The following is a 27,754-nucleotide window of genomic DNA, read 5'->3' on the forward strand; positions in this document are numbered from 1 at the left end:
TCCTGGTCTTGCAAGCACTGTGCTCTACCAACTGAGCCACACGGGACACATTTGAGTGGTGAGAGATACACAATAATTCAAAGTCGAAAGTGTACTGAGGACCCAGCTGCAAAGTACGCTAGCGCTTCCAGGTAATTACCAGGGAACATATTCACTGGGGAACTAGCTGGATAAACCTAGCTACATAAAGTGCATGCATCTATGGCTACAAGATAGGAAATTAACAATTGCTCATTTGTTTGTGCCTTCCTCATTAGCAAGGAAGTCTGTATTAAATTGAAGAGTCAATTGCAGTACCCAATGACAAGTCAAATAGCCAATATATTTGAAATGAATTACATTTAATAAACTAATCTTGTATACAAATAGCAATAAGGGTGATGTAAAATGACACGCATTAGAAAGAAAACATTGGCAGACAGAATTTAACACCATGTTACAGCCACAGTCTGTGTGTAGGTTATGCATGTTTTATTCTCAGGTTGACCTGACATTAGTATGAATAAAACAGTGCCTGTCTCGTTGTCCTCTGCAGTGAAGCATGGCCACAGTCCTGTCAGATATTTAACTGTAATTTGCTGCTACTTACAACAAAAACACAACAGAGATTGCACAGTGCATCTTCTCCGGGGAAAGGGCAAGTTCTAGACTCGAATCCACAAAGCATCTCAGTGTAGAAGTTCTGATCTAGGATCTGTCCATGTAATCCTATTCACTATGATCTAAAAAAAGGTTAAACTGATCCTGGATCATCACTTCTACTCGGAGATGCTTTGTGGACCTTTTCCCGTCTTTGTGGACGTCTTATGTGGAGCACTCTCATTTTAAAGTTCTTGTGTCAAAGTAATTATGCAATTACTGAAGTCATGACTGCAAAAGTGCTTTTAAAATAGCAAAGCTATTGCAAAATCTTCCCATCTTCTTTTGTCCTCAGTAGAAATAACTGCCAAAAGCAGCCGCCACACAGAACAAACTGTCCTAGAGGAGGGAAAATAGTAATTATCACGGACTATCAAAAAATGACAATTCCTCATACCAGACCGGAAGATAAAATGCTTACATTCATGAAAATGTCCTGAGCGTAGCTGTCTGTGTCAGCATCCCAGAAACACCTGGCAGCCATCCTGGTGAGACAGGAAGAAGTCATCAGATCCTTTTAAATGAACGTTAACACAAAGAAAGAAGCTTTGGAAATCACAATGTAACAACCACAGAGAGCAACATAATGCATTTTGACATTAAAGCCAACACTAGGTGTCATGCACGCTCCCTGATAAAAAGGTACAGGAGACAGAGCATAGTCCCTTACAGTCTATATATGGTTTAGCCTGTAAGGATACACCACATACAACTACTACTAAAAGCCTTTGTTCACTCTAGAGCTCAACAATGTTTCTATGAGGATAAGTGGGGTCCATCAGACCTGTGAACTAAAAAGATGGTCAGAGATGGTCTTGAAATTGGGCACACAAATAGTTGCTTGGGAGAAAGGAAAACAAACATCCTCCGTGCATATTATCTAAACGGTATAGGAGCTAGTACAACATCCTCTGTACATATTTTAAACGGTATAGGAGCTAGTGACAATCCTCGTACATATTATCTAAACGTATAGAGCTAGTGACACATCCTCTGTACATATATCTAAACTGGATAGGAGCTAGTGACACATCCTTACATATTATCTAAACGGTATAGGAGCCAGTGCCACATCCTCGTGCATATTATCTAAACGGTATAGGAGCTAGTGCCACATCTCGTCTATCATCTAAACGCGTATAGGACCTGCACATCCTCTGTACATATTATCTAAACGGTATTAGGAGCTAGTGACACATCCTCGTACATATTACTAAACGGTATAGGAGCTAGTGACACATCCTCTTACATATTATCTAAACGGTATAGGAGCTAGTACACATCTCCGTATATTATCTAAAGTATAGGAGCTAGTGACACATCCTCTGTACTATTATCTAAACGGTATAGGAGCTAGTACACATCCTCTGTACATATTATAAACGGTATAGGAGCTAGGACACATCCTCCGTTACATATGTATCTAAACGGTATAGGAGCTAGTACACATCCTCTGTACATATTATCTAAACGGTATAGAGAGCTAGCTACAACATCCTCTGTACATATTATCTAAACGGTATAGGAGCAGTGCCACATCCTCCGTTGCAGTTATATCTAAACGGTATAGGAGCTAGTGACACATCCTCTGTACATATTATCTAAACGGTATAGGACTAGTGACACACCTCGTCTCTTACATATATCTAAACGGTATAGGCTAATGACACATCCTCTGTACAATATTATCTAAACGGTATAGGAGCTAGTGACACATCCTCTGTAACTATTATCTAAACGGTATAGAAGCTAGTGCCACATCCTCTGTACATATTATCTAAACGGTATAGAGCTAGTGCCACATCCTCGTACATATTATCTAAACGTATAGGCAGTAGCCCACATCCTCCCGACATATTATCTAAACGGTATAGGAGCTAGGCCACATCCTCGTGCATATTATCTAAAACGTATAGAGCTAGTGCCACATCCTCCGTGCATATTATCTAAACGGTATAGGAGCTATGACACATCCTCTGTACATATTATCTAAACGGTATAGGAGCTAGTGGCCACATCCTCCGTGCATATGTATCAAACGGTATAGGAGCTAGTGACACATCCTCTGTGCATATTATCCAAACGTATAGGACTAGTGACACATCCTCCGTGCATATTATCTAAACGGTATAGGAGCTAGTGCCACATCCTCTGTACATATTATCTAAACGGTATAGGAGCTAGTGACACATCCTTGTACATATTATCTAAACGGTATAGGAGCTCAGTGCACATCCTCTGTACATATATCAAACGTATAGGAGCTAGTGACAACATCCTCTGTGCATATTATCTAAACGGTATTAGGAGCCAGTGCCACATCTCTGTACATATATCTAAACGAAGGAGCAGATGCAATCCTCTAGTACCATCATTATCGAAACGGTAATGGAGGCTAGTACACATCCATTCAGTAAATATTATCTAAACGGTACGTTTGGAGCAATAGTGACACATCCTTCGTGTACATATTATCTAAACGAAACTAGTGAACACCTCCGGCATATTTACCGGTTAGTCCTACATCCTCTGTACATATTATCCTAAACGGTATAGGAGCTAGTGAGCACACATTCTCCGTGCATATGTTCTAAACGGTTAGGAAGCTATGCACATCCTCGTGTACGATAATTATCTAACGGATATAGGACCAGTTAGCCACATCTCTGTACGACGATATTATCAAAGACGGGTAATAGAGCTAGTGACGACGATCCTGCTGAATATCATTAACCGGTTAGACTAGCAACCCGTGATATTATCTAGGTAATAGGAAGCCAGGCGACATCGCTTGTTACATATTAATCTAAAGCGGCGTATAGGAGCTAGACAAACATCCATCTGACATCTGATAAACAGGGATGTAGAGCTAGATCGACCACAACTCCGTGCAATTCATCTCAAACGGTATAGAGGCCAGTGACACGATGCCTTCTGCTACATATTATCTAAACGGTATAGGAGCTAGTGCCACATCCTCTGTACATATTATCTAAACGGTATAGGAGCCAGTGACACATCACTCACTTGACACCTTCTCCTCGCTGCTCTCCAATTACCACTTGTACCACCAGCTTGTATCGGTCAAAGCCCACATCTGTTATTGGAGAGAGAGACCATTATCATTAACCGTATTTGTTACAAGGTAAATTGAGAAAAAAATATAAAAAAATAACTGTCTGACAGCAAGATCCAGGATTCTTACCGGGTCCAAGTTCAATGTCTAATTATTTTGTGTTTTTAATTCACCTTTATTTTGACAGGGAAGACATCTAGGTCTCAATATCTCTTTTCCAAATGTGGAAAGGCACCAGAACATCAACATTAAATGTATTTTGAATTTTGTTCCAGCAATACTGTGCATTAAAACTAAAAGCAGATTTACCTAGCTCTGTGGAGACCCTAGAAACCTCAATAGTTAACCAATCCTGTGAACAGGTTAGGCAAATCGGGTGTCTATACATCAACAACAAAGTTAGATAAGACGGAAGTTTATGAACAAGGGCCTTGTAAACAAAAAGGGAGTAATGTAGAGATCAATGGGTTTTTAGTGAAGTCCAGCCAACCTTTTGATACAAGATGCAGTGATGAGCATCAAAACTGTCCCCTGTAACAAAACGACGGGCACTATGGTAGATGGCATCTAAAGGTTTAAGAGTAGTAGCAGCTGCACTTCGATAAATAATATCACCATAATCAAGAACAGATCAAAAGGTTGACTGAATAATCTGCTTCCTACTGCTTAGAGAAAGACCATCTGTTTCTGTAGAAAAATACAACTTTTAATCTTAGCTTCTCAACCAGCTCATCTATATAATGTTCTTTTAAACGGTCAAATCCATATCAATCCAAAAGCCGAAGTATTTATATTGGGCAACACGTTCGATTGGAGAACCATCTAATGAGTAAACATGCAGTTCATCTGAAACATTCTTACGAGAGTTTAAAAACAACATGTATTTTGTTTTGCCCGTATTAAGTACAAGTTTTTCTTTAAATCAGCAAGGGATTTCTGCATAGATATAACATTTGACTGTAGTTTMGACAAAGCCAGATCAACAGTCAGGGTAACAGCATACATAATAGTATCATCCGCATATAGATGAAGTTTACTATTTTTCACAGATTGACCAATGGTGTTTATATAAATAGTGAATAGGTTCCAAAATCGACCCCTGCGGTACACCTTTATGTACTTCTAGACGTAACCCCATCAAATCACGATGGTCTGAGTTCTGTCACTAAGATAATCATGAAACCATGAACAGGTGTCAGAGCTCTGACCTATCGAGGACAACTTATTCAATAAAATAGCATGATCAACTATATCAAACGCTTTTGACAGGTCAAACAAAAAAGCAGCACATTTAATTTTAGTGTCTAAAGCATTGACAAGTTCATTAACAACTGAAGTGGTTGCTGTAATAGTACTATATCCAGGACTAAACCCTGACTGTAGTGGTTGTTTTAAAGTTGTGACTATGTCCAGGACAAACCCTGACTGTAGTGGTTGTTTAATAGTACTATATCCAGGACAAAACCCTGACTGTAGTGGTTGTTTTAATATACTATGTCCAGGACTAAACCTGACTGTAGTGGTTGTTTTAATAGTACTATGTCCCAGGACTAAACCCTGACAGTATGGTTGTTTTAATAGTACTAGTCCAGGACTAAACCCTGACTGTAGTGGTTGTTTTAATAGTACTATGTCCAGGACTAAACCCTGACTGAAGTGGTTGTTTTAATAGTACTATGTCCAGGACTAAACCCTGATTGAAGTGGTTATTTTAATAGTACTATGTCCAGGATAAACCCTGACTGTAGTGGTGTTTTAATAGTATATGTCCCGGACTAAACCTGACTGAAGTGGTTGTTTTAATAGTTACTATGTCCAGGACTAAACCCTGACTGTTGTGGTTGTTTTAATAGTACTATGTCCAGGACTAAACACTGATTGAAGTGGTTGTTTTAATAGTACTATGTCCAGGACTAACCCTGACCGAAGTGGTTGTTTTAATAGTACTATATCCAGGACTAAACCCTTACTGTAGTGGTTGTTTTAATAGTACTATGTCCAGGACTAAACCCTGACTGAAGTGGTTGTTTTAATAGTACTATTATCCAGGACTAAACCCTGACTGTAGTGGTTGTTTTAATAGTACTATGTCCAGGACTAAACCCTGACTGAATGGTTGTTTTAATAGTACTATGTCCAGGACTAAACCCTGACAGTAGTGGTTGTTTTAATAGTACTATGTCCAGGACTAAACCCTGACTGTAGTGGTTGTTTTAATAGTACTATGTCCAGGACTAAACCCTGACTGAAGTGGTTGTTTTAATAGTACTATGTCCAGGACTAAACCCTGATTGAAGTGGTTATTTTAATAGTACTATGTCCGGACTAAACCCTGACTGTAGTGGTTGTTTTAATAGTATTATGTCCAGGACTTAAATCCTGACTGAAGTGGTTGTTTTAATAGTACTATGTCCAGGACTTAACCCTGACTTTGTGGTTGTTTTAATAGTACTATGTCCAGGACTAAACACTGATTGAAGTGGTTGTTTAATAGTACTATGTCCAGGACTAAACCCTGACCGAAGTGGTTGTTTAATAGTACTATATCCAGGACTAAACCCTGACTGTATGTGTTGTTTTATAGTACTATCCAGGACTAAACCCTGACTGTAGTGGTTGTTTTAATAGTTACTAATGTCCAGGACTAAACCCTGATTGATGAGAACTTGTTCTCAACTAGCCTACCTGGTTAAATAAAGGTGAAATAAAATTAAAATAAATACAATGTATTTATATTCAAAATACATTACTCAGAATGATTTTTTTTTTATAGCAAAGTTGTACATTTACCAAGGATCCTAGAATCATAGACAAGGAAGCCTTGGAATGGGGTGATATTTATTGAGATCATTACTATCCCCATCCTTATGTAGGGGCAGCACAAGTACTGATTTCCATACTCTTGGCATATTTCCTGATAACAATGGTCAAACTAAAATGTGCGTTATTGAGCCAACAGTGGCCGCTGCACATTTAAGCAAACCAGGATCCAATTTGTCGGCCCCTATGGATTTGTTGTTGTCTACTGGTAGCAAAGTATCCAGGACTTCTTTTAAACTGATGCATGCTTAATATATGATTTAAGGCCAAACAACACTGCTATAAATGCAAGGTAAGAAAAGTCGTGTTTTATGTCACACGATTTTGGACAAATCTGTCAAGACACCAACCATGAGAAAGGGTTAAACATAGTTTCTAAAACAACTCGTGAACTGTATTAAATGTAGCCATGTTTTCCCATTATATCTTAAAATAATGACATTAAAAACAAATGTGGCAGATTATTATCAATGACTTAACAGCTGTAACAAGTTGTCCACCGCAGAAAATCCTCACTGACGCCCAAGTTTATAGACAGATCTATAAGTTATTTAAGACTGAGTTGGGATGAGGGGTGTGAGAGCCAAAGACACTCTCATTACTATACATTTACTAATCTTATTAGAATAAGAGTTGTTTCACAACGTCAGCCGCCGTTAGAGGCTTTGTAACGGCTGAGTCGTTTCTCACCCTTCAGTTTGTCCTTTATGCAATCTGCTAATGAACGGGACAGAACGCCGACCTCATCCGGATCATACTGCACCCCAGACAGTTGTTCTCTCAGGATATCACGAATGCATTCCTTCACAACAGCTGCTTTGAACCTGAAATAAAAACAAAACGATAAAGAGAGGGAAAGACAGAGAGACACACCAGGCTGCCCTGCTAACTAACGTTAGCTAGCTAGATATTAGATAGCTAGATGGCCAACTAATTTAGTTTCATAGCTAGCTATATATCTAGTCTACATAACAGTAAATTGTGCAACAAAATGTCTTGAACATTGACTGCTGCAGCAGCATAGCTAAAGACTATATAATATTGGCAAGATATTTGAGTGACCGCTCTAACAATGTGAAATATTTCCTCAAATATGGAAGGCAGGTAGGTGGGAGGCGAGATCAGGTAGGACAATTCTAGCCAATGAGAGGGCAGATACGCATGTAAACTAAAGGCCATAGACATAGATAGAGGAATCATCTGTGTAGCTGTGCCATTATAGCGTCTGTGACAGTATGGGCAGCACCATTGAGGCTATCGCCATTTTAAAGTAGTACATTTTATTCTTATTCATTGGCTGATTGCTCCCAACTCATGAATCGCCATTTTAAAGTAGTACATTTTATTCTTATTCATTGGCTGATTGCTCCCAACTCATGAATCCCCACACAGGTGACTACTTTAAAATGGTGGAAGCCCTCAATGGCGATGCTAAAACGGGTTTATATCCATGATGAGTCGTCGATCAGATCTCAATGACAACAGGCACAACTCCGATACAAAGTCGTTTTTGGGGTAAGTTGCCGAAATGCCACGTGCATCCACTTATATCAGTAACAACCTAACCATTACCAAACCTCTATTTGATCAAATAAGCCTCATGTACTGAATTAGCAATTCTGTGTTTTTGGTGACCTATTTTGACCTCCAAAGAAAAAGGTGTCACTTCCTCAAAGTATTTTAGAGTAGCAGGTAGCCTAGAGGTTAGAGCCCAACAGTCACTGGTTCCAATAGTGGAGCTGACAAAGTGTGGGGGGGGGGGAAATCTGTCGCTGTGCACTTAGCTAACACACATTGGTGTGGTGTGTTAGGTGTGATATCCCTCTTAAATAGCTCGGGCAAATGTTCCCATTGACCCCGTAAGGCCAGCAGGCTAGTCTTTTCTTCTTTTTTACATTTTAAATTGTATTTTATTTATTGGTGCGTGACTGTTATTGAAAGTTGTATTGTCAATCTTGTTTTGTATTTAACGCCACTTTAAATGTGTACATGACACTGCAACAAAATTTCCCCATGGGGACAATAAAGTAAGTAAGTAAGTAAGTAACACACATTGCTCCAGGGGCGCTGTACAATGTACACATTTCCATGAGGACAAATTCTTCTTCTATGGTATAATTGTGTTCTCAACAATATGATGTGCATTCCGCCACCTACTGTGCGGGTGAATAATAAGGATCCCAAAAAAGGAAATTATGGAAGTAAAAAAAAAATCTAATATCATGCAAACTATCAAAAAAATAATTAATTAAACATTTTTTTAATACAAATAAAAATCAGGTCCCTACAAAGGCTCAATGGACTCCTGTGAGGGCAGGACATTTCCTAGCAACAATAGTCCTTGCAGTGCTTCTGCCGTTTAGTCTTYGAGCCCCAAAAACTTCTCGGGCTGCAGATATAATCATGTCCAGCTTCTTGGACAATTGTGCTGTACAATTAATCACTGTGGATACACTCTTCACAATGAGTGAATCCAGATCACKCGATTGACTTAAAACAACTGGTTGCAACACATCCACCACCATATRTTCAACACTATTGCCTCTTGCTCCTTCGACTCTTCACCGCCTCCACATAAGAGACCTGCTGRATAGCCCTYATCCRTGACACCTCAACCTCCTTCACCCTAACAGGATACTCAGAGGACGTCCAGAGTGTGATCCCAACTACAGTTGCAATGTTTTCCCATTGACAGATTCTGCAATACTATCCTTCTCCCGTCTGCAAACATTTGACACGTGACCATATCCTTTACAATTCCCACATTGTAATGTTTGGACACAAATGCTCTCACTGCACACCTCACATTAGGTAGAGGTCTCCTCAAACGGGTGGGTATACTTTGTGGAACGTTCCAACAGGAATCTGTTCCAAAAACTTCGTAAAGTACAAGAATGCTAACAAACAATGCATACAAAGTAGCATGATCAATTCAACTAGCTGACGGATAGGCATCAACTTATCACGTAGCTTATTCTTAATGTTTGTCCATAGGCTACCAGAGTGAGGGCAGACATTTTCCAGAATAAACGTGGTGAGTGATAACCCTAAATAAATAGCCAACTCCCTACCTGGTATCTTATTCTGCCGCTATACAACTTTGTATGCGTTGTTTGTTGACAACCTTGTCATTTACGAAGTTTTTGGAACAGATTCCTTTTGGAACGTTCCACAAATTATATCCACCCTCCTCAAACAARAATAACATCGATAGGCTTTTCWCCTTCCTRCCATTTACCATACGGGTCAGYCGACGTACACTGACCACTCCTGTGATTTWCTGACTAATGTACTCGTCATCTATATCCAACGAGACTCCAGCTATAACTCATTTGGCAGGCGCCCTACTCCGAAGATCAATACATGTTACTTCTGACGTGGACAARTTAGCCAGATCCAGCGCACGCTTCTTCTGTTCTTCATCAACACAATTAACCAAAACTCGGCCGCTTCTAGTCACCTTGATTTAATCCACATTTCTTCAGTCCTATAACGTTATATTACAAATGGAGTTCCCAAATTATTCTCCTAACGCAGTGCATTATTGGACCGATCCTTGTCTTCTACCACAACTTTTGCTCGTTTTGTTCCATTCTTTGATTTCACTATTTTACATTCATTGTCACACACTTCACTTTTGGACACTTTCAGATTCAAGCAGTCGCCATTTCCTCCCAACCACTACTACCTTACTCCTTCGAAKCTCCAACGACCACCCAAATTATTTTCGTGGGCTCAGTAAAACCTCTCACTTCGCCTCTTCRTCTCTTGCATAGCTAACGTTAGCTAGCTAATTTTACCGCTAGCATTGAGTGTGGCAACTTACTTGTGATGATAATTCGGTCTAATGAGGTAAGTATTTCCTCCGGTATCTGCTCCCTCCATTTTAACTGCGTTTTTATTSTGGTAAGAAAGCTAATTTAGCAAATAATACATAAAAACATGGAGATTGAGCTAAAGCCTCAAGAGGYCAGAATAAACGTTTGCTTATGTTACCATAACAACATTTCCGRTTCCGGAAGTGTAACGAACCAAGCGTATCCTTCTCTCAACGGTTGTTGGAACCGCAAGGTCTCGTTCAAGACTTCAAATGTTGAACGTTGTTACGACAACATCTTCCAAGAGCCAATTTGAGTTCAAAATAATTAGCCAAAAAGAAAAAAAGACGTAAATAATAGTATTAATATTTATATTGTAAGCGACAATATATATAAGCGCAATATATATAAGCGACATTGGGAGATTTTTTTTTAAACAAAAAATTGTGATTTAAATTGTATGAAAAATTTAGAAAGAATTCAGTTGATATTTGCATCCAATCTTTCTTTGGTCAAACAACATATTTTCACTCAAGGTTCTTGTTATTTTTTTTACCTTCAAGTCATCTTTTCTCTCAATTTAGGATTGGTAGTCTTGACTTGGAGGCGATGTTAGGGGGGATGGGTAATAAAGGTCATTAGGAGACTGAAATAACTTGTTCTTTAGTATCCTAWACAAGTTTCCATCCCCTACTTTCTATTTTTAATAAAGTTATTTACCCCTTCCACCAACCCAAGTCCCCTTACCTTAAACCAGGTTTGTATCCTATTCACAACCCTTCCCTTTAAATGTAAACCCTTACCCTAAACCAGGTTCATATCCTCAACCCCACCTCTCCTCCTCTTATTTTAATTTGTATTTATTTATTTTTACTTTAATTCTTTACATTTTAAATCCATAAAAGTTTGTTTTAATCAAATCAAGCCGAGGAAGAAAAAAAGGAGAACTCCACCACCCTGTCCCACTTGTACCTTGGCAAACCTGACCTTCACCAGACCGATACATTGAGAAGAGATTGGAAAACTCTAAACAAACAACAACACYAAGAGTTATCTAGCCAAAACAGAAGCTGTATGGATAAACCACTTCTCCAATCTTTTTGGCTCTATAACAAAGAACAAACATCAAAAACATATACATGATCAAATAGAATCAACTATTAAAAACTACCAGAACTCACTGGATTCTCCAATTACATTGAATTAACTACAGGACAAAATACAAACCCTCCAACCCAAAAAAAGCCTGTGGGGTTGATGATACAGACCACAAATTCCAATTGGCTATAGTTAAACTCTTTATCATCCTCAACTCTGGCATATTCTCCAATATTTGGAAGAAGAATACCTGGGTAGAGGATATGAACCTGGTTTAGGATAAGGGTACAGGTTGGGAATAGGATACAAACTTGGTTTWGAATACCTGACCACTGTGACTGACTCAAAATTAAGGACATCTTTGACTATGTACAGACTTGCTATTGAGAAAGGCCGCCGAAAGCAGACCTGGCTCTCAAGAGAAGACAGGCTATGTGCACACTGCCCACAAAATGAGGTGGAAACTGAGCTGCACTTCCTAACCTCTAGCCAAATGTATGACCATATTAGAGACACATATTTCTCTCAGATTACACAGAACCACAAAGAATTCGAAAACAAACCAATTTTGATAAACTCCCATATCTATTGGGTGAAATACCACAGCYTGCATCACAGCAGCAAGATTTGTGACCTGTTGCCACAAGAAAAGGGCAACCAGTGAAGAACAAACACCACTGTAAATACAACCTATATTTAGGTTMATTTATTTTCCCTTTTGTACATCAGTACAACACTGTATATAGACATAATATGACATTTGAAATGTCTTTATTCTTTTGGAACTTTTGGAAGTGTAAMGTTTACTGTAACATTTTTATTGTTTATTTCACTAAGTGTTTATTATCTAGTTCACTTGCTTTGGCAATGTTAACATGTGTTTCCCATGCCAACAAAAAGCCCTTCAATTGAATTGAAATAGAAGAGGGCATGAAGCCKTGAGATGTCACTARCAGTCCCAAAGGTCGTCGTTGCTCAAATAAGAACTGAAACGCACTRTGAGACCATCAAGACCCACGCCTCACCCCATTGGTCATTCAATAGCAAATGGGCTCTAAGCAACGCTTCCACCGCCGTGTCCAAAGGTAAGCTGTCCAAAGTGGCAAGGTAGTTAGSTAGCTAGCTAGGTACTGTCGACGTAGCAGAACTAMAAAKAATTCAGCCAGCTGRGATTGACTGACAGATATRGAGCTWTATACCATGCTGTATGTAAACTGAGCAGGTTAGCTAATGCATTACATATGGCTATGAGCAGATGAGGTCTACCATGGGAARATGTAAAAATAACAGTGGAGTTGTTGCCAAGATTGGGCCACTGCACTATACACTACATTGGATGTTCACGTTTTATTTTTGATTTCCTGCTGCCAACACCAACCAGCTGCCTGGTACAGCCTGACTGACTGGTTTAGAACCAGTACAGCCTGGCCCAATCCACTCCTGCCTCCCTGCTGCTTGCCCCTCACTGCGCTGGTTAACACAGAGATACTTGTAACACCTTTGTAGTAATGTGACTCCACCATGAACCAAAAAAAATAAAAAAAAATAAAAAGATTGTATAGAAATCCCCCCCACCCTCACCCCAAAAAAAGGCTATTTACTTATGTATAGGTGTTCTGGTTGCAGGTGCTTCACAAAACCTGCCATGGATCAGATATACATTCATGGAGTTGATTCCTTGGTTTCTCCATACAGATCCTGCAGACTGCTATAGACCAAGAGACAAAAATAAAATAAAAAAATCAGCCACAATATGTACTTTTATAAGAATTATTGACACTTTGTTTTTATCTACAGTTGAAGTCGGGAGTTTACATACACTAAGTTGACTGTGCCTTTAAACAGATTGGAAAATTCCAGAAAATGATGTCATGGCTTTAGAAGCTTCTGATAGGCTAATTTACATAATTTGAGTCAATTGGGGGGTGTACCTGTGGATGTATTTCAAGGCCTACTTTCAAACTCAGTGCCTCTATGCCGACATCATGGCAAAATCAAAAAAATCAGCCAAGACCTCAGAATTTTTTTTCAAACGCCTGAGGGTACCACGTTCATCTGTACAAACAATAGTATAAACCTAAGTATAAACACCATGGACCACGCACGTGTCAAAACTGCTCAGGAAGGAGACGCGTTCTGTCACCTAGAGATGAACGTACTTTGCAGAAAGTGCAAATAAATCCCAGAACAAGAGCAAAAACCTTGTGAAGATGCTGGAGCAAACAGGTACAAAAAAATCTATATCCACAGTAAAACGAGTCCTATATCGACATAACCTGAAAGGCTGGTCAGCAAGGAAGAAGCCACTGCTCCCAAACGCCATAAAAGAAGCCAGACTACGGTTTGCAACTGCACATGGGAACCTAGATCGTACTTTTTTGGAGAAAGTCCTCTGGTCTGATAAACAAAAATAGAACTGTTTGCGCAAATGACCATCGTTATGTGTTGGAGGAAAAAGGGGGAGGCTTGCAAGCCGAAGAACACACATCCCAACCGGAAGCACGGTGTTGTGGGTGCTTTGTTGAGGAGGGACTGGGGCACTTCACAAAATAGATGCATAATGAGGAAGTAAAATTATGTGATATATGTGCGATGCATTATCAAGACATCAGTCAGGAAGTTAAAGCTGGTCGCAAAATGGGTCTTCCAAATGGACAATGACCTCAAGCATAGTTCAAAGTTGTGGCAAAATGGCTTAAGGACAACAAAGTCAAGGTATTGGAGTGGCCATCACAAAGCCATGACCTCAATCCTATAGAACATTCTGGACAGAACTGAAAAAGCGTGTGTGAGCAAGGAGGCCTAGAAACCTGACTCAGTTACAGCAGCTCGGTCAGGATGAATGGCCAAAATTCACCCAACTTATTGTGGGAAGCTTGTGGAAGGCTACCCGAAACGTTTGACCCAACAATTTAAAGGGAATGCTACCAAATACTAATTGAGTGTATGTAAACTTCTGACCCACTGGGAAAGTGATGAAATAAATAAAAGCTGAAATAAATAATTTTCTCTACTATTATTCTGACATTTCACATTCTTAAAATAAAGTGGTGATTCTAACTGACCTAAGCCAGGGAATTTTTACGAAGATTAAATGTCAGAAAATGTGAAAAACTGAGTTTAAATGTATTTGGCTAAGGTGTATGTAAACTTCTGACTTCAACTGTTTATATATATATTTTAAAAATCGGACTATTAATTGGTATCGGCTTTTTTTGGTCCTCCAATAATCGGTATCGGTGTTGAAAAATCATAATTGGTCGACCTCAAAAATACACAAAGTATTATGGACACGCCTTCAAATAAGTGGATTCTGCTATTTCAGTCTCACCCGTGGCTGACAGGTGTATAAAATCAAGCACACAGCCATGCTGTGTCTCCATAGACAAACATTGGCAGTAGAATAGCTTTACTGAAGAGCTCAGTGACTTTCAATGTGGCACTGTCATAGGGTGCCACCTTTCCAGCAAGTCAGTTCGTCAACTTTGTGTCCTGCTAGATCTTCCCTGGTCAACTGTAAGTGCTGTTATTTTGAAGTGGAAACGTCTAGGAGCAACAACGGCTCAGCCGCGAAGTGGTAGGCCTCACAAGCTCACAGAAGGGACTGCCGAGTGCTGAAGKACGTAGCGRGTAAAAATCGTCTGCCTTRGGTTGCAACACTCKCTAWCGAGTTCCAAACTGGCTCTGGAAGCAACGGTAGCACAAGAACTGTTCGTCMGGAGCTTCATGAAGTGGYTTTCCATAGCCGAGCAGCCTCACACAAGTCTAAGATCACTATGRGCAATGCCAAGCGTTGACTGGAGTGGTGTAAAGCTCACCGCRATTGGACTCTTGAGCAGTAGAAACCTTTTTTATGGAGTGATGAATCACGCTTCACCATKTGGCAGTCCGACAGACGAATCTGGAWTTGGTGGATGCCAGGAGAACACTACCTGCCCAAATAGGCTAGGCCCTTTAGTTCCAGTGAAGGGAAATCTTAACGCTASKGCATAAAATMACATTCTAGATGATTCTGTGCTTCCAACTTTGTGGCAAAAGTTTGGGGAAGGCRCTTTCCTGTTTCAGCATGASAATGCCCCCGTGCACAAAGCGAGGTCCATACAGAAATGGTTTGTCGAGATCGGTGTGGAAGAACTTGACTGGTTTGCACAGAGCTCTGACCTCAACCCCATCAAACACTTTTGGMATGAACTGGAARGCCGACTGCAAGCCAGGCCTAATCGCCCAACATCAGTGCCCGACCTCACTAATGCTCTTGTGGCTGAATGGAAGCAAGTCCATGCGACAATGTTCCAACATCTAGTGGAAAGCCTTCCCAGAAGAGTGAAGGCTATTATAGCAGCAAAGGGGGGACCAATTCCATATTAATGCCCATGATTTTGGAATGAGATGTTCAACCAGCAGGTGTACACAATGTTGGTCATGTAGTGCATTATTAAAAACATTGATGAGTGTGAAACATGGCCTACTAAACCAAATGTCAAAGGTGTTTAGGCTTATGTGTTGGTGTTTAGGCCTAGGTGTTGGTATAAGAGAAGAGCACAGCATACCAAATATTTTTAGGCAGTGAATATACAGCCGACAGATTTTGTAACCCTATGCCTAACCCTCAGAAAACTGGACACAGGAATGTTCTTGTATTGAAAGCTAGCTAGCTACATCCTATCAAACCTGTCGTCTGGTGTGTTTGGTTAGCCTGCTAGCTAGTAGAAAGTAGGTTAGGAATTAAGATAACTAGCTAGGATGTCATGCTAGCAACAACGCTAACCATTTAGATAGCTATCAAGCTAAACATTTAGCTAGCTGCCATGGCAAGCAAAGTTAGGAATTAAACTAGTTAGCTAGCCTGTTTTGCTATCGACGACGCTAACCATTTATCTAGTTAACAAGTTAAACATTTGACTAGCTGGCATCGGGAGTATGGGGTGATGTTATTTACAGCGTGGTGAGGTTGAATACAATTTCTTCCACATCTTGCTAGCTAGRTAGTTATCTAGCTAGTTGTAGCCAAAGGACTTTCTACAATTACTAGCTAGCTTGCAACATTAGCAAAGATACCCGCACAGTCACATTGGCTAGCTAACAACATAACATTTACATATTCTGGAGGCAGTGGAAACACAAAAATCGACCATGGCCAGCCAGGCCGAGCCAGGTTCACTTCACAGTGCGAGGCTTTAGAACCGTGTTTCTTCTCGAATTTGAGCAAAGACATACGCTACAACGGGAATTGACTTCACCATTTCTATTGAGAAAAAACCATACGCCTTAGACCGGGTATACTGTAGGATTTTACCGATTTTCCCCCAAAACAGATGTCCCGCTCCAGAGAAGCTTGCCTGTTCCCTCATGTGTAGGTAGGCTGATAATGCCCCTAGACGTGACTTGGGTCAGTTTTGAATTTATTCCCTAAATGATTGAGGTTAGGATTGGGGGAGCGGAAGCTTATCCCATTTTGCTCATCCTGAATTTAAGGATGAGCATAATGAATTTAATTCTGCTGCTCTATCGATTGCTACATACATTCATTGTGAAGAAGAAACGATAATGGAAGTGGTGTTTTGGTCAGTTTGATGTGGATGGATAGTCAGACTAGATCCAATCTGCACTGAGGGGGAACTTCAAGCCGGAGTGTGAAAAATAAACCTTCAAAGTAGGTATGTTTCCAGAGAGTGCATTTGTTACAGTACAAAATGATAAAGAGACTGCTGATAAGTCAGTCAGTTAACAATTGTGGTCTCAGTTTAAAGTGACAAGAAGATGGTAGGATTCACACAGCAGAAGGATGTCAGCAGGACCACAAAAAACAGCTGAAGAGGACGCCCCTCCCAACGACCACAGACACCACAACAAAACCCTTTGTTTTGATTCCTCCACTACTGTAGACCACCGACAACTCTCTCTCTGACATGTCCTCATAGYATCTCCAGTAAGCTTCAAACGGCTGTTTTGGCATCTGATTACCTCATCTAATGTCATGCTTACTGTTTATGCAAGTGGTACTCATGAAAATATATGTTTTGATATATCAGAAGTGTCTTGGAATACTTTCATTCTTTATTTCTTACAATTTGATTGGCTCARAGGTGCTGTGGCATGGACCCAGCTTGGCTTTGGTTCCAAAACAGTTGTGAGGTGTGACAATGTCTGTCACGGCCGTCGGAAGAAGAGGACCAAGGTGCAGCGTGGTGAGCGTAAATTTCCCTTTTTATTTACAATGTCGCCAACAAAACAACAAACGAAAGAAACAACCGTAAAGCTTACAGGGCATTAGCGCCACAAACAAAGTTAACTACCCACACTGAAAGGAGTGAAAAAGGGCTACCTAAGTATGATTCCCAATCAGAGACAACGATAGACAGCTGTCCCTGATTGAGAACCATACCCGGCCAAAACATAGAAATAAAGAAACATAGAAAACTAAACAGAATGCCCACCCCAAATCACACCCTGACCAAACCAAATAGAGACATAAAAAGGCTCTCTAAGGTCAGGGTGTGGCAATGTCTGACATAGGCTACTTTTCTTTTAAGGTGAACTATCTCTTTAACTGAAACATTATTCTGACTTTTATTGGCACGCTTGACACACTCACAAGTCTGCACCACAAGTCCCAGAACCCCTTTGAAGCCTTTGTTCACAGGAGGTGCTTGAAGTTGCACATACATATGGGTTCAAGCTAGTTCCTGTCAGCATTTCTCTCTTTACTATGAGCTCAAGTTTGAGGAAAAGAAGAAACAGATCAGGCGTTAGACGAGTGGAGACAGACGGYGCAGACACATAATTTAGGCCAAGGATAGAAGCCAAGGATATAGAAGCTCCATTCTTGTGATCCAGTCCTCGTGTATCATGTTCTACTACTCTAGCTCAAAGCCTCTATTACTGGTTGTCCTCATCGTGCTGTTCAACGGTAGGCCATCTTCCTCTGTCTATGTACTGTAGATGTAGCCTACTAGAATGGCAGTGACTGTGTATGTTCGGATCAAATGTTGAAGGATTATTATTTCTAATAAATTCCTGATCTGTAAAAGTTATGACTTAAACTATAGGAAAAGGAACTTTAGTAACCCAACTCTTTATCATCGAACTCACAGGTCAGAGGTGGTGATACTCACTAGCACAGAGTATGTATGGTATGTCTCTGAACAACCAAGATGGTATTTTTATTTCATTTTATTTTATTTCACCTTTATTTAACCAGGTAGGCCAGTTGAGAACAAGTTCTCATTTACAATTGCAACCTGGCCAAGATAAAGCAAAGCAGTTCGACACATACAACAACACAGAGTTACACATGGAGTAAAGCAAAACATACAGTCAATAATACAATAGAAAAAAAGTATATATACAGTGTGTGCAAATGAGGTAGGATAAGGGAATTAAGGCAATAACATAGGCCATAGTGGCGAAATGGGCTGTATAATTAAGCCCAATGTTTTTGTGACTTTTTGCTTGTGGAATATGTGACAAGGTGACAAAAGTTCTCCATAGCCWTTATTTGAATTGGGGTACAGTAGGCCTATATACAGTGCCTTCAGAAAGTTTTCACACCCCTTGACTTTTTCTACATTGTGTTGTATTACAGCCTGCATTTAAAATMGATTAAYTTGAGATTTGTGTCACTGGCCTACACACAATACCCGTGGATTTATATTTTTAGACATWTTTTWACAAATTAATATAAAAATGAAAAGATGAAATGTCTTGAGTCAATAAGTATTCAACCCCTTTGTTATGGCAAGCCTAAATAAATTCAGGAGTAAAWATGTGCCTAACAAGTTGCTTGGACTCTGTGTGCAATAATAGTGTTTAACATGATTTTTATATGACTACCTCATCTCTGTAGCCCACACATACAATTACAGTGCCTTCCAAAAGTATTTACACCTTGACTGTTTCCACATTTTGTTGTGTTACAAAGTGGGATAAAATTTATTTCATTTCTATTTGTTGTCAACGATCTACACAAAATACTCTGTAATGTCACTACTTTGTTGAAGCACATTTGGCAGCGATTACAGCTGTGTGTCTTTCTGGGCAAGTCTCTAAGAGCTTTCCACATCTGGATTCTGCAACATTTCCCATGATTATTTTCAATATTCTTCAAGCTCTGTCAAATTGGTTGTTGATCATTGCTAGACAACCATTTTAAGGTCTTGCCATAGATTTTCAAGTAGATTTAATTCAAAACTGAAAATAGGCCACTCAGGAACATTCASTGTCCTCTTCTTAGTAAGCAACTCCAGTGTAGATTTGGCCTTGTGTTTAAGGTTATTGTCCTGCTGAAAGGTGAATTCATCTCCCGGTGTCTGGTGAAACTCAGACTGAACCAGGTTTTCCTCTAGGATTTTGCCTGTGCATTTGGCCTCCATTCTGTTTCCCTATTTATCTTGAAATATTACCCAGTCCTTAACGATTACAAGCATACCCATAACATGAGGCAGCCACCTCTATACTTGAAAATAGGGAGAGTGGTACTCAGTAATTTGATGTATTGGATTTGCCCCAAACATAACACTTTATATTCAGGACAAAAAAGTGAATTGCTTTGCCACATGTTTTGCAGTATTACTTTAGTGCCTTGTTGCAAATATTCCTTTGAGCATGATGAAATTATGAATGACACTTTGGATGGTGTATCAATACACCCAGTCACTACAAAGATGCAGGCATCCTTTCTAACTCAGTTCCAGAGAGGATGGAAACTGCTCAGGGATTTCACCATGAGGTCAATGGTGACAGTTACAGAGTTTAATGGTTGTGATAGGAGAAAACTGAGGATGGATCAACAACATAGTAGTTACTCCACAATACTAACCTAATTGACAGAGTAAAAAGGAAGCTTTTACAGAACACAAATATTCTAAAACATGCATCTGTTTTGCAATAAGACACTAAAGTAAAACTTCAAAAAAATGTGGCAAAGCAATTCACTTTATGTCCTGAATACAATGCGTAATTTCTTGGGAAAATCCAACACAACACATCACTGAGTAGTACCACTTCATATTTTCAAGCATGGTGGTGGCTGCATCATGTTATGAGTATGCTTGTCATCGGGAGTTTTTTGGGGGGTAAAAAGAAACGGAATAGAGCTAAGCACAGGTCAAACCTGGTTCAGCCTCCTTTCCAACAGACACTGGGAGACAAATTCACCTTTCAGCAGGACAATAAGCTAAAACACAAGGCCAAATGTACACTGGAGTTGATTACCAAGATGACATTGATTGTTGCTGAGTGGCCTAATTACAGTTTTGACTTAAATCGTCTTGAAAATCTATGGCAATAATCGGAAATGGCTGTCTAGCAATGATCAACAACCAACTCGACAGAGCTTGAAGAATAAAGAAAAATAACAATGTGCAAATATTGTACAATCCAGTTGTGCAAAGCTTTTAGATACTTACCCAGACAGACCACAGCTGTAATCGCTGCCAAATGGYATTTTAACATGGATTGACTCAAGGGTGTGAATACTTACGTAAAGTAGATATTTCTGTATTTCATTTTAAATAAATTTGCCAACATTTCTAAAAGCATGTTTTTACTTTGTCATTTCAGGGTATGATTGAGAAAAAAAATCTATTCAATCAATTTTGAATTCAGGCTGTAACACAACAGAATGTGGAATAAGTCAAGGGGTATGAATACTTTCTGAAGACACTCTCACACCTTCTAAAAGGCATTCTAATTTTTGTAATATATCTCTATGAAGACATTTTTGTCCAAGGAATATTTGTGGATCATATCTCTAGTCAATGAAAACTGGGTTCCTGGGATAAGACAAATATACAGGAAATATAAACAATACTGTATGCACAGTGATGAAAATATATACAACACTGTGTATATTTGATGAAGTATATTGTACTTCTCTTTTCCTACTAGCACTGACTTTGCTGATAACTTCTTAATTWAAGGAAAAATGTACTTACTACGACTGTGATATGTGGTTGTCTCAACTAGCTATCTTAAGATGAATGCACTAACTGTAAGTTGCTCTGGATAAGAGTGTCTGCTAAATGACTAAAATATGAATTATATTAAATTAAATTAAGTATAAAATTAGTAATATAGAACATAGTTTTTTTTTGTTGATTAAAAGTKAAAGATGTTAAAGGTTCATTACAATATTAATTTACAATATGTGTGTTATGCTATCAAGTGGAGATTGAAGTTATAGAACAAAAAAAAAACATCTTGTGTACCTAAATCATCAGGTCATGTCCTAACTTGTTGACAACTTCCTCTCTCTTTTTCAGGACACAACTGGGCAGATAAAGTGGTAGGAATCATAGGTCATGATATCACCATCCGCTTCTCATTTCAGAACACGTTCAKAGCATCTGGTAATCGGTCAATTAGTCTTTACAAAAGTTCTAAAAAGATCGGTGAATGTAATCATGATGTGCACAGCTGTTGCTCACAAAGCCACCTCTGCATCTCTGAGAATAAAGAGTTCTCTTTCTTCATCCAAAATCTGACATCATTTGACAACGGAACATATTGGATCACGTTGTTCCAAATCAATAGAGATCCTCCCATGCTAAAAAGCAATGAGGTGTCGCTTATCCTTCAATCGGATGGTTACACCACAGGTAGGCTATAAGATCGCTCTCTTCACAGTGTAATGTCTATAACTATTCTAAGTCAATGTCAAGCACAAGGGTTTTCATTATACGTCACATTACGTTTTTTATTTATATTAAAGCATTGTCCGTCCAGCCTGTATTGTACCCAGCAAAATGTACAACCTTTTTACAAGTACTATCTGTTAAAAATTCAAAACCAACCCAAGCAACTGTTTTAAATGAGCTAACTATGGACCTTTAAAGCCTTTGGTCAACATTGTGGTCCTTGAAGATTGATGTTCTAGACAGCATGACCCTACTCTGCTTTACCTTCATTTACTGTCTCATCTAGTTTCACCTAAGGAGCCATTTTCTATTCCAGAATCCCCATCATGCACCTCTAACGATGATGATATCAGCGACAGTGGAAACGCCAACAATGTCTATGTCCTGATCATCTTTGCTGTTTTGGGGGTATCCATCATAGCTCTGTTAATCGGACTGCTTGGTTGGTTCTGCTGGACCTACAAAAGGAGCCCAGGTATTGAAGAGGCCTATCATTATCCCTAACCATACATATCATAAGCAGGAGGTTGGTGGCACCTTAATTAGGGAGGAAGGGCATGTGGTAATGCTGGAGCGGAATTTGTGAAAAGGTATCAACAACATCAAACGCATGGTTTCCATGTGTTTGACGCCATTCCATTTGCTTATGTTCCAGACATTATTATGAGCCGTCCTCCCCTCAGCAGCCTCCACTGATACCATAGTATCTCTTATAGTTGTAATTCTATGCAATCCAGTTAGATTAAGGCCTTGGTTCTTGTCCATCGACTTCTTTCTTTCTGCACTTGATGTCGACACCTGGATCAAAGATATGTGTTTATTATCTGAAACATAGCTTTACAGTCTGAAATCAGTCCAATCATTCTGCTTGATCAAACTGACAAATGGAGTAATTCTTAAGGGAGCTGAAATCAATAGCGGGGGGAGGGGGAGCATCAGTAGTTCGGTTTCCATCCAATTGGTGATAGATTTGAAATGCAAATATTCTCAAATCCGCATTAAAAAAGTATGCGCATTTTCTCATCAGAGATGTGTTTCCATCCAATTAATATTTTGCAGATAAAACGCTGTGCGTAATCAAATTAACCAAAAGTAAAATTATCTTGCGGAAGTTTGTCATTTCCTGTTTTACTTCTGGGAGAAATGCTGTTAACAATTGTGATTACCTTTGTGCAAAGGAAGAAAGTGAAGACTCCTCCCTCGCTAACGGAGGGAGCATCACAGAGCTAGAGGCGTCACTACAGACCCGGGTTCGATCCCGGCTGTGATCGGGAGTCCCATAGGGCAGCGCACAATTGGCCCAGCGTCATCCGGGTTAGGGGAGGGTTTTGCCGCGGGGGGGGGGCTTTACTTGGCTCATCGCGCTCTAGTGACTCCTTGTGGCGGGCCGGGTAACTGCAGGCTGACCCCGGTCATCAGTTGAATAATGTTTCCTCCGACACGTTGGTGCGGCTGGCTTCCGGGTTAAGCAGGCGGGTGTTAAGGAGCGTGGTTTGGCGGGTCATGTTTCGGAAGACTCGTGACTCCACCTTTGCCTCCCGAGCCCATTGCAGTGATGAGACAAGATCGAAATTGGGGAGATTATAATAATGAAATGAAATCCGTCAGTACTCTTCTCACAAAAACATCTGTAGCGTCTGAGCTACAAACTAATATGACCACACTGCGGAAAGGGGAGACTCTCACGAAAATGATGGTGTTCTTCATTTTGCTCTACGACCCCCACAAGTTTAATGGGAATCGTCTGAAGGTAACCAATCCAAATGAATGGAAGTAGTGTATGGAGATAGTTTTGTATAGTAGTAATGGCAAAGTTCCATAGATTTTGTTATACCTAATGGAGTACTACATTTCAAAATATAATAGCTAAATGAACCCACTGGTAGTGGGAGGACCACATACGTATCATTGTGTGACTCCAAGTTTACTTCACTATGATGGTTATTATATCAACATTTGTGCATAAAAGCATTTCCACTGCCATTTTTTGCATAATTAATTTTAAAGATCCCACTATACGTAGCGTATTTTGTATTGTCGACATTTGTAAAACTGACAAATTTGCGCTTTCCATCAGGCCTGTCGTGACATTTTTTATCAGACATGTACTTTACTTGCATGAAAATGCTGGATGGAAACCTTGTAGTGAGATGAAATACAACCCTTCGAATGAGCCACTGTTGCAGTTTCACATGCATGACTCACGCACTTTGATATGAGCCTCCTTTAACCAGAGGAAATAACCACCTACACAGAGAATTCAAATTAGCACAGAGACAGGGAGAAAAATTGCACACTGTTTGTTTTCACAAATGCTGTCTCAAACTCTCGTTTGCTTTTCTCCTGACACACTTAAAAACAGAGCATCATGTTTCTTTGATGTGTTTTTTGGTATCCCCCCCACATGTCATGTTTTGTACCTCCTTGAACAAATGCATTCTCAAGCACTACTATGTACCAGCAGAAAAGGCTATCTTTCCACCCAGCGACTTCATCTGACTTTGAGGAAAAGTGTCACTGACTCAGATTGATTGCAGATACAAGCAGCACAACACTGCAAAGATGATCTGGACAACTAAAATCCTTGGATATGAATAGAATAACCCATCTTCAACCCTTAATACTATAGGCCATGATCTTATATCATCTTGTATCAGTGGTGGTTGGTGCCGTTTAAGATGAGGGAGGATGTTTTTTTATGTTTTTTTCTTCTTGAACATTGGCCTTATTTCTATTTCAGCATATCAGATGACTCTCATTCAAATTCCATTCACCCAGTTCAATGTAACATTGATAGAATTAGGCTATACTCTAATTTTCCCTATGCCCCATCATGAGGTTGCTACAACCTAGGCTATAAACGAAAGTTTACAACGTAAGTGCACACAGGTCGAGAGACAAATTTGATGTGACAGACAGTGACAGACTTGCCTGCATGTAGCTGATGTAGGGTGTAATCATTAGTATAAACAAGAGTTTCAAGAGTTTCTATTGGATAAATTCAGGTATGTTTAGCCCCGTTTTGTTCCATTTGCTTCCGTTTAAAAAARGTTTTTCAACAGAATCTGATGAATGAATCACGCGTAAACACAGTTCACTTTCATGGAAGCCACGTCCTATGCGCTCTCCTTCTCTCACCTCTTCCCTTCGCTTGTSGACTTCAATGCACAACACATCAGCTGTATTTGACCAGGTGAAAAAACCTTTCCAAGTCAAACCGCTACACTACATTGTCACCATATTAGCTAAAGTAATGTCATAGTCAGCATAGCTAATAGAACTAACGTATTAGTAAACCCGCTACAATCATGCAGTAACATTAGTGTACAGTCAGTAAGCAGTTACACCAGCTGCAATAAATTAGTTATACCAAAAGCTTACCTTGACTTCCAGTGTTGTGCAGCCAGCTAGCTAACATAGCATACCTCTGTTTGTGCAGGMTGTTTTAGTAGGCTGAAWGTGAAAAAAAATGACACTCTCTCTCTCCATTTCCCTATTTCTTCTCCTTCATTTTGGAAATGTATTTGTTCAAAACTGTTAAACTATTGGCTTTCTTTATCTTTGAGTCAACTACTCACCACATTTTATACACTGCAGTGCTAGCTAGCTGTAGCTTATGCTTTCAGTACTAGATTCATTATCTGATCCTTTGATTGGGTGGACAACACTTCAGTTCATGCTGCAAGAGCTCTTATAGGCTGGAGGARGTCCTCCGGAAGTTGTCATAATTACTTTGTAAGTCTATGGAAGGGGCTGAGAACCACGAGCCTCRTAGGTTTTGTATTGAAGTCAATGTACCCAGAGGAGTTTAAGATAAGTMACAAAATGCAGGATCATTTGTCTATGATTAACACATAGTAAAATATTTATCTTGTGTCCAGAAGGGGACCAGCAAGAGAACCTCAAGGCCAAGCAACAGGTAAGATCACACTCTATAAGTGTCTCTCAGAGTCCTGGCCATTCTTTGGTTTGTTAGAATTTTGACAAATTTGCTTAGCAACAACCATAAGACAAATTCCTAATACAAAGTTTAAATAAAATTATGCTTCACTGTTTGTATTTTGACAGATTTATTAGATCAAATCCAATAAATTGCAAAGGTTCTGTTTWTATAAAATGCATACTGTATACATTTTCAGGGGTCAGGAGAGGCATCCACCTCCATGTCTGTGTATTCTGTAGAATACGGTGTGCTGGACTTCAACAGTAGARCCAATGGAGAAGAGGGGAACACGCATGGGAGGGAGAGGGAGGGAGGAGTGGTAAGGTCTGCAGAGACAGTGGAATATGCTGCAATCACCTTTCCCCCACAACAAAGGGTGTCATATGGGAGATAGTGAGTCAACTCAAACTCTATTAAATACAAACAGCGTTGCTTGATTTGAACTGGATGGCATCAACATATGGAACAGGTGCTAAGAGAATGATGCTGCGGTTGATGTGTCACTCTGAGGTGATAGATACCGTAAGAATGGAAATACTTAGTCCTATATTAATAAAAACACCCTCCCTGTGCGGCTATGCGTGACTGTACCCTACTGGAAATACAAAAAAAAAAAAAACGTTGTAGATACAGTAACCCATTTGACTGTAACACAAATAGAATTTTAACATGTTTTTTAAAAAATTAAAAAAATTATAAAGTCATGGAACATTAATTGCGTGTAAAATTTCCGGTGGGGTTTTGCACGGATAAACACACTTGTAATAGGTTATTGTTTTCACAGAGTGTTATGTTGTTTGTTTACTCTGACACTATTTGGATTACCAGAAGTATCTGGGGGGGATTTTACAAAATAATTAGCATGGGCCTCTGCAATCCAACTAAGTTCTCATTAAACGGAGTTTACTTGACAGATGTTATTTTTTTTTTGTATCCCTCAATGGTTTGAAATTCACAATGATTGACATACATGTATACTGGGAAAATCAAGTTTCAAAGAAATGATTTTGTATAATAGGTGATCATATCGCACGGATTACATTCTGATCTAATTGAGCTCTTTCACGGATGTTGTTTTTAGATTTTCAATGGCTCTAATGTAACAGCTTTCCAGACAAATGCAGTGRATCAAGTGCTGTAATCTTGACACGATCGGTCTAGCTGACGCCTCGAAGCATGGAGGATTTGGAGGATTTTAATTTGAATGTATCACTGGCAATTGCTATTAGGCAATGTTTTTGCAGAGTTACTCTGTCCAGTGTCTGTGTTCTTTTGCCCATCTTAATCTTAKATTTTTATTGGCCAGTCTGAGATATGGCTTTTTCTTTGCAACTCTGCCTAGAAGGCCAGCATTCCGGAGTTGCCTCTTCACTGTTGATGTTGAGACTGGTGTTTTGCGGGTACTATTTAATGAAGCTGCCAGTTGAGGACTTGTGAGGTGTCTGTTTCTCAACCTAGACACTCTAATGTACTTGTCCTCTTGCTCAGTTGTGCACCGGGGCCTCCCACTCCTCTTTCTATTCTGGTTAGAGACAGTTTGCGCTGTTCTGTGAAGGGAGTAGTACACAGCGTTGTACAAGATCTTCAGTTTCTTGGCAATTTCTCGCATGGAATAGCCTTCTTTTCTCAGAACAAGAATAGACTGACGAGTTTCAGAAGAAAGTTCTTTGTTTCTGACCATTTGAGCCTGTAATCAGACCCACAAATGCTGATGCTCTAGATA

General features: G+C 39.6%; 2 protein-coding genes across 4 annotated transcripts; one reads left to right on the forward strand and one right to left on the reverse strand.

Moving 5' to 3' along the window:
• Positions 1-322: 322 nt before the first annotated feature.
• On the reverse strand, positions 323-10,552 carry dynlt2b (dynein light chain Tctex-type 2B). Of its 3 annotated transcripts, none has more exons than XM_023971982.2 (5): positions 10,362-10,552; positions 7,226-7,359; positions 3,667-3,736; positions 1,061-1,124; positions 323-973 (listed from the first exon to the last, which is right to left on the reverse strand). In XM_023971982.2, exons 1-5 carry the CDS (start codon positions 10,418-10,420, stop codon positions 899-901), a joined length of 402 nt encoding a protein of 133 aa, XP_023827750.1. In that variant the 5' UTR covers positions 10,421-10,552; the 3' UTR covers positions 323-898. The 3 variants fall into 3 exon arrangements, with proteins under 3 accessions (XP_023827750.1, XP_023827751.1, XP_023827752.1); XM_023971983.1 differs by having other exon boundaries at positions 323-978; positions 10,362-10,550; XM_023971984.2 differs by lacking the exon at positions 10,362-10,552 and adding an exon at positions 9,996-10,205.
• Positions 10,553-18,149: 7,597 nt separating this feature from the next.
• Positions 18,150-26,942, forward strand: LOC111952916 (uncharacterized). The gene is made up of 5 exons (XM_023971934.2): positions 18,150-18,361; positions 21,714-22,049; positions 22,405-22,563; positions 25,970-26,007; positions 26,228-26,942. The coding sequence occupies exons 1-5, from the start codon at positions 18,301-18,303 to the stop codon at positions 26,423-26,425; spliced, it is 792 nt and encodes a 263-aa protein (XP_023827702.1). The 5' UTR covers positions 18,150-18,300; the 3' UTR covers positions 26,426-26,942.
• The last annotated feature ends 812 nt before the right edge of the window (positions 26,943-27,754 follow it).

Source organism: Salvelinus sp. IW2-2015, linkage group LG26 (assembly GCF_002910315.2).
Source record: "Salvelinus sp. IW2-2015 linkage group LG26, ASM291031v2, whole genome shotgun sequence".
In the NCBI taxonomy this organism is placed as follows: Eukaryota; Metazoa; Chordata; class Actinopteri; order Salmoniformes; family Salmonidae; genus Salvelinus; species Salvelinus sp. IW2-2015.

Excerpts from the sequence above, each read along its gene's own strand:
- dynlt2b (XM_023971982.2), bottom strand. The coding sequence starts at position 10,420 with ATGGAGGGAGCAGATACCGGAGGAAATACTTACCTCATTAGACCGAAT. Across the intron at positions 7,360-10,361 it reads AGACCGAATTATCATCACAA|GTTCAAAGCAGCTGTTGTGA; the intron begins GTAAGTTGCCAC and ends TTTTTATTTCAG. Across the intron at positions 974-1,060 it reads CTCAGGACATTTTCATGAAT|TTTGTTCTGTGTGGCGGCTG; the intron begins GTAAGCATTTTA and ends CCTCTAGGACAG.